Genomic DNA, 12,201 nt, shown 5'->3' on the forward strand with positions numbered 1-12,201 from the left:
AATTAATTAAAAAATTAATATTTATTTTTATAATTTTATAATAATTTTTTTATAAAATTATTTTTATAAATTTTTATAAAAAAAATTTCCATCTCAAAAATTCAAAAAAAAGAGAATGCAATTGTTTTACCACACTGTTGTTTTTAGAGTGTATAGGGGGAAAAAAAAAAAAAAAAATTCGATTGCGTCACATATTCTGAGAGAGGGACACTTGCAGCTTCTGTGAAACGTGTTTCGCACGACGAGGTTAATGCCGCCCATTTTAGCTGCAATTTTACCAACATAAAAATCATGTTACAGTATGGCGTAACGAAACGACATGACACACAACGCGTTTGCTCTGATAACAAAAGAAATAGCAAAAAAAAAATATATATGTATATAAATTTTTTTTCGATATCGCAGAATTTACAATAAATACCATTTCCTTGGTGCAATATTATTGCTTTGTTCGCGAATTTGCCTCTCACATGGGTCACAATCTATACGCTCAATGATTGAAAAAGGTCAACGTTCGACTGTTCCCTTTCTTCATTTTATCGCATTATTTTATTTATGTATATATTTTCAATATATATATATATACAATATTTTCTCAAAACGTGACTCAAATCATGACAGAAAATTGGCATCGAACAATGAAAAATTTCTATTGAACTTTGTCGATATAATAATACAAAAAAATGCAAAGTCAGAAAAAAAAACTAATTTTTTTTTTTTTCTATAAAAGTTACTCAACATTTAATGAGAAAAAAAAAGGTGGGAGGTGCAGGGAAATTATTTCACCTGCATGAATGATTTTCAAAAACTATTGTTATAATTCTATTTTATATATATATATATATAAAATATTTGAACTTATAATTATGTATAGTAGAGTGCGTCATATTAAACAATGGCGTACAATGTATTGTGATATTTTATTTATTATTTACGTTGAGCACTTGATATAATGACGTAAGTAAAATAAATGAGCCAAATTTTTTTTTTTTTTTTTTTTGAAAAAATATTTTTCTTCCCCAAAAATCGAAAAACAACACATTTGTTTCAATTCATTATAATGCAAAATCAACAATGAGAATTTTTTTTAATTTAAAATATTCCGCATTTTATATTGACTTTTATATATATTAAAATTTCGATAACATCTAAAAATATATTATGTAATTTTATTTTTTGTTTATTTGGTTTGATATGTTAATTTTTTTGTGACGCACTTTTTTTTTATTTTCTTAATTTCATTAAGAAAAATTTATTTACTCAAATAATAAACAAATAATTAAAAATAATAAAAAAAAATTGTTAAAAATAATGAAAAAATTAATTAAAAGTAACTAAAAATTAATTAAAAAACAATTAAAAATAAAAAAATAACTAAAAATGAAAAAGAATTAATTATAATTTAATTATAGTTTAAAATAGTTAAAAATTAGTTAAAAATAATAAAAAATTAATTAAAAATAAAAAAAAATAATTAAAAATAAATAAAAAAATAATAAAAAATAATTTAAAAATATAAAAAAATTTATTAAAAATAAATTAAAATAATAAAAAATAAATTAAAAATAATAAAAAATAGTTTAAAAAATAAAAAATTAATTAAAAAATACTTAAAAATAAAAAAAGCAGTTAAAAATAATAAAAATTAATTAAAAATTAGACAAAAATAATAAAAAAATTATTAAAAAGTAATTAAAAATAAAAAAAAACTAAAAATGATAAAGAATTAATTAAAAATTAGTTTAAAATAGTTATAAATTAGTTAAAAATAATTAAAAATTTATTAAAAATAATAAAAAATTAATTAAAAATAAAAAAAAAATAATTAAAAATAAATAAAAAAATAAAAAATAGTTTATAGATATAAAAAAATTTATTAAAAATAAATTAAAATAATTAAAAATAAATTAAAAATAATAAAAAATAGTTTAAAAAAATAAAAAATAAATTAAAAAATACCTAAAAATAAAAAGCAGTTAAAAATAATAAAAATTAATTAAAAATTAGCCAAAAATAATAAAAAAAATTATTAAAAAGTAATTAAAAATAAAAAAATAGCTTAAAATAAATTTAAAATAATAAAAAATTAATAAAAAAAATAAATAAAGTAAAATTAAAATAATCAAAAAACAAAATTTATTATTTTTCTTAAGTAACTTGTCATTTTCTCTCATCATCAAAGTTGAAAATGAAAGTATGTGGTTTACCGCGAAATGTTATGTTGTCACACTACTCGTCTCCTGTTTTTTTTTCTTTTTTTTTTTTTTTTTTTTTTTTGTTTGTCAAAAAGACGCACACTTCTTTTGCATAATAACATTCCCAATTTTTTCGCACTTCCCACATATGCATATATTTATTTAAAAAAAAAAAAAAAATTTTCCCTCAACTTTCATACACAAATATTTGCGTCGACGGATAAAAATTTCCATTCTCTCTTAAATCTATTGATTTGAAACAAAAATTATTCCCAAAAAAATAATTGTTAAATTATTTAATTATTTTTTACATAACATAAAATTTTGTAATTAAAATTATAAATTTTATAATTATTATTATAAATTTTATAATAATTTTATTCACTTCAATTTATATTAAATTATTATTTTTTATTTCGCGGCTAATTTAAAATATATTAACGTTTCAGTTTTTTTTTTTTATTAAAGAAAATAAATAAATAAAGTGTTTTGGTCAAAAATTAATTATATGATTATTACGATTACCGGATGAAAATTGGGTTGCAAGGACATTGACAGAGAGTGTCATTAGTGTCATAGTGGTTGGATATATAATGATTAAGCATGTCGATGATAGTCTTTAAGACCTTGAATAATTATTCTTAAGAAGGACTTGCAAATGTAATAAGGAGCAAGTTGATTCAGAATCAAATTCTGACGTAATGTCCTCTAAATCATTATTATAAAGACGATCAGACGTCACAATACGAAAGCAATAATGAACGATAAGAAATCAAATATATTTTTTAAATTATATTTGATGTTAATAAAAAATTATTTTTACAATCGATTTGTGAATGTAAATGACAATTTTATATTGGTAAATTAATTATATAATAGGAAAAAAAAAAAAATTCGGAAGCTAAAATGAAGTGTTAAAAACGATCGGCAATTTTATATTGCACAGGAGGCCATATTGAACCCATATATATTTTGCCCCGAGGCACCTTAGGTCGATCCTCCACATGTATTATCTGATCACTAACTATAAAGAAAACTGGTTCGACAAGAGGGAAGCTGGTCTGCCCTCTTTCTCTCTTACTCTGAAAGCCTTAAAACGTATATTTAATTGGATGATTAAAAGACCGAGAGGGTGCCAGTTGCCGATTTTTTTGCTACCGTTGACTCACGCAGAATTTTCTATAAATAAACTGCAGTTTTATTATATCTGATCCTGAGAGCAGGCGTGTTCCCATACTGGGATGGGAATGTCTTGGTACTTTGCCCTCTTCACTATCTTCAGACTCCTGGTTCTTTTATATATATATATATACTTCTGCAGTATTGATGTCCTTTACTGTTGCCAACTGTATGAACTTTTTTTTATTCTTTATACAATTTTTTTTTACTTTTTGCAGGATAAAGAATTTTCATTTTATTTATTTATTTTTTTTATTAAACACTTATCAGGGTCCTATTTGTTTTCCTAGAAACTACCCTATATTGTGATATTTTTATTTATATTTATTTTCATTTATATTTATTTTTTAATTTTTTTTATTCATATATATTTATTTATATTTATTTTTTAATTTTTTTTATTCATTTATATTTATTTTTTAATTTTTTAAATTCATTTACATTTATTTTTTAATTGTTTCTATTCATTTATATTTATTTATATTCATTTTTTAATTTTTTTTATTCATTTATATTTATTTATATTCATTTTTTAATTTTTTTTATTCATTTATATTTATTTATATTTATTTTTTAATTTTTTTTATTCATTTACATTTATTTTTTAATTGTTTTTATTCATTTATATTTATTTATATTTACTTTTTAATTTTTTTTATTCATTTATATTTATTTATATTTATTTATATTTATTTATATTTATTTATATTTATTTTTTAATTTTTTTTATTCATTTACATTTATTTTTTAATTGTTTTTATTCATTTATATTTATTTATATTTATTTTTTAATTTGTTTTATTCATTTATATTTATTTTTATTTACTTATATTTGTTTTTTAATTTTTTTAAATTAATAGTTGTAATTTTAATACTATTTCGTATACAGTACCTGAAACACTTGAAAATAATTTTGAAAAATCTCGCACGCCCTGGGAATCGAACCCAAGACCCTTGGGACGCGAGCCGTGTACCTTGACCACACAGCTACGTTGACTTCTAAATTTTTTCCCTTTCTTTTTGAATATTAAAGACTGTACTACACTCTGTGGTAACAAAAAAACTAGATGTTTTTTAAATTTTCACCTCTACTTACAGTTTATAATCTTTTAAATAATTTATTTAAAAAAAAACATAATATAAAGTTATTAAAATTAAAAAAATTATAAAATATTCAATTAAATAATTACAAATAAATTCATAGCAGAGAAACATAATTAAAAGTTAAAAAAAAATATAAAATAACATTTTTTTTCGATTACATCTGATTCGATTCTATTTAAAATTTCATTATTATACTACACACGTCAAATTAGTAATATTTAATTTATTCAAGAAATTGTAAAAATTAAAAATTAAAAAAAAATTGCAGAAACGGTTAATAATTTTATAATTAGAGAAAAATGTGTTAATAGAGTTCAGTGTGCTTGAATATATAAATATAGAACGTAAATCAATATATATAGTGCAGAGATTTTAATAATCTTGAAGAGCTTATTTCACACCTATAGGCGGTCATTACTCTGACAAGACAGGTTTGACAACAGTGAATGTAAACTTGTTATTTAATTTGCTCTGAGCTACTGTCGTGATAATAAAATATAGAGTAAACGTTATTTATATAAATACAGTACGTAGCAATTCCAATAACTATATAGATATATATATTAGATGCACAAAAGGTTTGAGGCTTTGTTTATTAATTGATAAGACCCACATTTTATTTAACTGATTCACGTGCCTTTTTTTTTACTCCTTTTTATAAATTCTAATTTTGTGATTTATGAGAGAGAAAAAAAACAAATCGAAACAAAAGAATTTTCCAAAAGTTAATAAATTACAAAAAATAATTTTGAATAAGTTTTTCTCTTCTTTAAAAAAAATTTAGCCCCTAACGTTTTAATTTTTTAATTTAGCCCCCTATTAATACAATTGAGAGTAAAAAAAAATATTTTTCATTTAGAATGTATCATATGTCCTCAATTATGATATAAATAAATAGATATATTTTTGCTACAAAAATTGCATCTGTACTACACTTATGTAAGTACGTAATAAGTCAAAGCCTGATTCTCGTGAGTGACAGCCTCGACCATATCTAATAAGGTAATAAGGATTATTATCCGATTGTAAAATAGAAATGTTTAAAAAAAAAACGAAGAAGCGTGTCGGAGATTTGGATGAGAAGATAAGCGAGTCTATATACTGTCTGCCACTAATGAAAAAAGAATAAGAAAAAAAATGAGTCAGTAAAAAATATGTCAGTAGTAGTATAATATTCACACAACAGGTATATATATATATATATATATATACATGTACTGATAATAATTATACTTCTTAGTTCTAAGAATAGATCTGGTTTGTCAGGATAAGCGCTCGGAAAAAAAGAGGGACGAGGATTAACTATATATGAGAAATGCAACATACACGCAACAAGTTGCACTGGGAAATAAATATATATATATATATATAGAATTTCGAAAAGAGGACGAGAAAGGCAAAGAAGGACGATCAGCCGGTAGGATTCTTCATCGACATTTTCAAGATACGTACATATATATAACTCGCGAGTCGTTGAACTAGAAAGTAAGGCCTTCGCGGACACCCAAGAAAAGACCGATTTAGATTTATAAAAAAAAAAGAAAAAAAGAAAAAAAGTTTTATCGTTTTCTTCCTGAGAAAATGAAAATAGAAGAATGAAACAGAAAGTGTAAGTTGAATTTTCCTTTTTTCACTTTCCATGATAATTTTCATTTGGAAAATATTTAATCAAACTATAATATTATTATTTTATTATTAAAAATAAATTTAAAAATTATTATTATTTATTTTTAATAATAAAATAATTGGAAAAATTAATATTAAAATTCCTACGCCTTGAAAAAAGGAAAATTAATTTTTGAAAGAAAAAGTTTATTTTCTAAACACATAAGGAAGTAAAATCAGTAAAATTCTCATATTACAACGAAGTAACAATAAATTACGTTAATGAAATGTGCGTATATATAATTAATTCAATAACTTCTATTCTTTTGTCCAAGGGCACATGACGAGAGAAAGGTACTTATCAAACTAGAAAAACGAGTAGAAACAATCTATAATGGAAAAAGATTAGAGAAAAAAAAATCAGGGTCAGTGAGATTTATGCGAATTATAGAAACGGAAATTATGCAGGCATTTGCTTAGGGAAACACTTATCAGGGCCTCGTTAGTCTTCCTATAAAATGCCCTATCTTGTGATTTTATTTTTACATTATTTATCTATATCTATCTCTATATATTTATTTATTTTTATCTTTTTTATTCATTTTTATTTATTTATTTATATATTTTTTTATTCATTTATATTTGTTTTATTTATTTTTATATATTTATATTTATTTATATTTATTTTTATCTTTTTTATTCATTTTAATTTATTTATATTTATTTAGATATTTTTTATTCATTTATATTTGTTTTTATTTATTTTTATTTATTTATATTTATTTTTATTTGTTATTATTTATTTATATTTATTTTTGTTTATTTATTTTTATTTCTTTTTATTCATTTATATTTATTTTTTAATTTATTTTTTTATTCATTTTTATTTTTATTTATTTATATTTATTTATTTATATTTATTTATATTTATTTATATATTTTTTATTCATTTATATTTGTTTTTATTTATTTTTATTTATTTTTATTTATTTATATTTATTTTTATTTGTTTTTATTTATTTATATTTATTTTTGTTTATTTATTTTTATTCATTTATATTTATGTATATTTATTTTTTAATTTATTTTTTTATTCATTTAGGTACATTTATTTATATTTATTTTTCAATTTTTTTTTATTCATTTATATTTATTTGTATTTATTTATATTTGTTTTTTAATTTTTTTTATTCTTTTATATTCATTTATTTTTATTTATATTTATTTTATAATTTTTTTTTTTAATTAATAATTGTAATTTTAATACTATTACGTATACAGTATATAAAACACTTGAGAATAATTTTGAAAAATCTCGCACGCATGGGGAATCGAACCCAAGACCCTTGGAACGCGAGCCGTGTACTATAACCACACAGCTACGTTGACTTCTAAATCTTTTTACCTAACACTTCCTCCTAAATATTAAGACTCTACATATTATTATTGTATTAAACAAAATTTAAATAAAAATACGTTAAATATAAATAATTGTTTAACAATAATATTAAAAATAAATTTCTTATCAATTGAATATTAATTGTGAGAGGTTTATTAATGAGTCAAGTCAAGTCCTTCATGGAAATAAAATAAAGAGATTAATTATACAAGAATTGATAAAGAATCATTAATTGATGATCGCCGGTTGTAAACAAAAGAAAAAAAAACAAATAAATAGTTGCAACAAGGAGAAGAGTTGTAAGAATAAAAAAAAAAAATTTTTTTTTCGTAGATTAATAGTGTTTTCTATTCGATAAATTATGAAAAAAAAGTACCTTGAGGATGATTATCATAAATCCTTGTAATAAAGAACAACTAAATTATTTTCAGGGAGAAAAAAATATTTTCAATTATTTATTACTATTCTCTTTTCATAGAAAGTTTTCTTTTTACTAAATAATCTTCAATTTAGCCAAATTTAATTATTTTTCTTTGCTCCGAAATTTTTTTTGAAGGTTATGTTTGTTCGGACATTTTTAATTACGGTCAAATAAAAAATTAGCGTTTACAAATATATTTTACTAATAAAAATTCGTGTAAATGAAAATTCGGATAAATAAAAATTCAAACAAATAAAAATTCGGACAAATTCGCTGAATTGAAAAATAATGAAAGGTGAATTTTTTTTTTAAGTTGTCTTTTTTTTTCTTTTCAGGCTTACATCTCGTGTGCATTGGGAGTTCACAAAGTTGGTTATGTGATGATCTGTTTTGGAGTAGTGAATGCTGGATGTTCATTACTTTTTGGATCGATAATGAAATTTATTGGCCGTCAGCCAGTGATGGCACTCGGTGCCATTGTTCATGCATCATTAATTGCGGTTCTTCTCACCTGGAAACCACATCCTGATAATCCTTATATTTTTTATACAATATCTGGACTATGGGGCGTTGGTGATGCCGTTTGGCAAACACAAGTCAATGGTAATTATATTCATTATTAATTTTTCTCTCAATCTCAAAAATTAATTTAATTGTTTTTTATTAAATTAATTTTATATTTTTAAAAATATTTTATTTTTTAAAAATATTTTTTACAAATATTTTTAAAAAAGAAAAAAAAGAAAAACTAAGAAAAGAAAAGTCAGTCAGAATATTTGAAATGATGAATGAGCCAAAGTAGCAATTTGCAACAGCGGAGATTAAGCAAAAGTAGTCACTATCATCTCGGGGTGTTTTTCTTTTTTCAGCAGTGAAATCTGAAAATGAACGAGGTCGTTCGTTTATATCCTTTTACTTTTTTTTTCTTTTCTCTCTTTTTTTCTGTTTTTAAAAAAATTCTTTTTAAACAAAGAAATAACAAAAATTGTACTTTTTATTTATTTAATAAGTTGACGGGACTTTTTTTATCTATATTTTTTGTTTTATATTTAAAAAAAAATAGAAAACGTTTGTGCCACACTACAATATGCAAGTTGCACCACGAATTGAATCACAAAATTTTTTTTTGTTTTAATTTTTTTTTTTTATAAATTTTTTTCTATTTTACTGGGTGTAACACCTAACACGTGCACTGAACGCTCACTCTGGCACGTACATTCTGAACATTCATGAATACCAACAACATTTAGAAAGTTGCAAGTTAGTAGAGGTCTAGCTTAAAGTGACAGGTACCATGCTTACCATCTCCTTATCTATTCATTTTTCTTTTACTCAATTTCTGTCCACCAAATTAAAAAATTAAATAAATTAATTATAAATAAATAAATTATTAAAACGAACAAATTGAAAAAATAATTGTTTAATGGAAAAAAAAACTTTTTTTTGTACCTAATTGGTATTTAAAAAAATTTTTTTTTTCTAAATTAAAAATGGGAAAAAAATTCAAGAGTAAAGAAAAAAAACTCAAGTAAAGAAAAGAAAAAATATTATCTTCGTGAAAAATTTTGGCATAAAAAATTAAAGAATAAAAATGGCACATATAATTCTTTTTTTTTCACGTTCACGCAAGATCTGTATAATTTTCATTCAACTCATTTTTTTTTTTTTTCCTCTTATAATATCGTTATTCTACACGATACTTCCGGGCAACATTAAAATGATTTAGTAAGGACATAGTTTTTCTCAAAAATAATAAACCCATTGTGACCTTTATCTATTTTTTTTTTCTCTTTCCACATTATTATTACCATTATATTAGTGTTTTATTTTTGGTATTATTATTTAGTTCCTGTTATTTCTGATATTTTATTCGTTTCTTTTATTTTTTTTTATTATTACAGAGCTTTTATTCTTTTTTATATTTTCCCGCAAATTATTCATTTATCTTTTTATAATTGCAAATCTTTTTTTTTTTTTATTAATATTTTATTATTGTTTTTTTTTTATTTACAAAAATTATTGAAATTATATTTTTATTATAAAAATTCAATTAAAAATTTTTATTTATCATTTTTCCATTAAAGAAAAAAGAGATTTTATTACATTTTTATATACTCGGGTAAATGTCCTTCGGACTTGTCAATGTCCGCGCAGGGGAAAATAAATATATAGACAATTTTTATGATTTCTCAAAAGTATAAAGTAGGTTTCGCCAATCAGGAACTTTTTTTTTTTTTTTTAAATATCATCCTGTTCACGCCAAGTCTAGAGATAACTGTATTCGTACATGGCGCAAAAGCAGACATCTCCATCTGTAGCCGGTTTCTCCTTGTAATTAGTCCTGGCATTGCTCGAGGTGTTCTTATAGTTAACTGGTTATATTTATTATCTGGATTCGATAATCCCTGCTGAGATATTACAAAAAAAAAAAAAAATTAAAAGAAAAAAATTCTTTAACTCCATGAAACATAATCTTTACTTTTTACTGACACGAGAAACTGAAAATTGTTTCAATATAAACGTTAAAAAGTCTCATTAAATGATTCGCAAATAATTTTCAATTTTTTTTTTTATCAAATCCATATTAATAAATAAAATTCAATTTTTGTTTGTAAATTATATGAAACTCGAAAATTTTTCATTTTATCTTTAATTATAATTTTTCCTAAAAAAAAAAAAATGTTTATTCTTTAAATAATAAAAATTTAATAATTTCAAAATTTTTTGAGGCTATAAAAAAAATGGTAATTTTTTTTTCCCACATACACCGGAAAAAACAATATCACAACACATTTTCTGCTCGAATACATCTAATTTGCGTAAAAAAAAAAAAAAATTTGAAACTCATGTTTTGTATTTCATAATTTTTTTTTCTATGCGAAAAACTGCGGGTTTTCCGCGGCAAAATGCAGCAAGGACGATAAATGTGTTTACATTGTATATACAATAATTTTCAAGACTCGAGATAAATGAAAATGTATAATATTTGTCTATATAGAGATGAAACGTTATTGTTTCGCTACTGTTGATCATAGATTTTTATCTTGATAATGAACTGGTACATATATTTCCTCTTCCATCTTACTAAATATTTTTTTTTATTCTCCATATATGAAATTTTTTTTTTTTTTTTTTTTTTTTTTTTTGAATTCTCGCCACAACTTTATATGACTCTGTTTGTCGTAATCACCATAGCAATTATATATACCTACTTTTCTGTTAAGAGACTGGTCAAGGATACTTGTTTGTTCGTTACAAGTTTTATTTTTTTTCCTCCCCCCCTCTAATTTTCATCCTTGTCGTACAAAGGAAAAAAAAAAAGCGTAACTGATTTTATTCGAATTGAAATTTTTTTTTAAACTTTATTTTCTAAATTATTATTATTTTTAATTAATATTTTGCAATTTTCTTTGTTAAAAAAATTTTATTCAATGATTTTTCCATATTAATTACAAGGAAACAAATTGTTAATTGATTCCGCAAAAAAAAAAAACGTCATTTTTTCTCAAATCTAAATCAAGGTATTCGTCGACTACCAATTGACCTCAAAAAAAAAAAAAGAATTTTTCAAATACACAAATAATTATTGTAAAAAAAAATATTTTCAAGGAATTTAATTAATATAAATAATTTTAACCCAATTTTGTTATATATTTGATAAAAATATAGTTTTTGCAAATATTTTATTTCAATTTTAAAAAAATCACTCAGTCGGTAATGCAGAAATCTAATTTTTTTTAACAAAATTCGAAAAAAATAGTTGTGGCACTTAGTTTAGAGTACAAATAAACAAATGCTATAAAAAAATTCCCAAAAAATAGCAATTATAGTTTACAAAAACGAAATAATTTTCGTTTAAAATATTTTCAAGGAATTTAATTAATATAAATAATTTTAACCAAATTTTGATTTTCCAGTTTTGTTTTATATTTGATAAAAATATAGTTTTTGCAAATATTTTATTTCAATTTTAAAAAAATCACTCAGTCGGTAATGCAGAAATCTAATTTTTTTTAACAAAATTCGAAAAAAATAGTTGTGGCACTTAGTTTAGAGTACAAATAAACAAATGCTATAAAAAAATTCCCAAAAAATATCAATTATAGTTTACAAAAACGAAATAATTTTCGTTTAAAAAAAATATTTTCAAGGAATTTAATTAATATAAATAATTTTAACCCAATTTTGATTTTCCAGTTTTGTTTTATATTTGATAAAAATATAGTTTTTGCAAATATTTTATTTCAATTTAAAAAATCACTCAGTCGGTAATGCAGAAATCTAATTAAATTTTTTTA

The 12,201-nt window shown here is 21.5% G+C and overlaps 3 protein-coding genes across 4 annotated transcripts in view; 2 read left to right on the forward strand and 1 right to left on the reverse strand.

The window, feature by feature from the left end:
* The window catches only part of LOC127282472 (uncharacterized), a 241,720-nt gene that overhangs the window by 54,894 nt on the left and 174,625 nt on the right, over positions 1–12,201 (reverse strand). The window lies entirely within an intron of this gene.
* Positions 1–12,201, forward strand: part of LOC127282466 (UNC93-like protein) — a 59,621-nt gene that overhangs the window by 45,640 nt on the left and 1,780 nt on the right. The window contains exon 5 of the mRNA XM_051306714.1: positions 8,239–8,506. Within this exon, the coding sequence (XP_051162671.1) occupies positions 8,239–8,506 (268 nt within the window). The remainder of the gene's footprint in view (positions 1–8,238; positions 8,507–12,201) is intronic.
* Positions 1–12,201, forward strand: part of LOC127282469 (nitric oxide synthase-interacting protein homolog) — a 181,257-nt gene that overhangs the window by 29,936 nt on the left and 139,120 nt on the right. The gene's annotated exons all lie outside the window — the stretch shown is intronic.

The sequence above is a fragment of the Leptopilina boulardi genome, unplaced genomic scaffold (assembly GCF_019393585.1).
Source record: "Leptopilina boulardi isolate dan_hultmark-lab unplaced genomic scaffold, ZJU_Lbou_2.1 LbouV2_30, whole genome shotgun sequence".
In the NCBI taxonomy this organism is placed as follows: Eukaryota; Metazoa; Arthropoda; class Insecta; order Hymenoptera; family Figitidae; genus Leptopilina; species Leptopilina boulardi.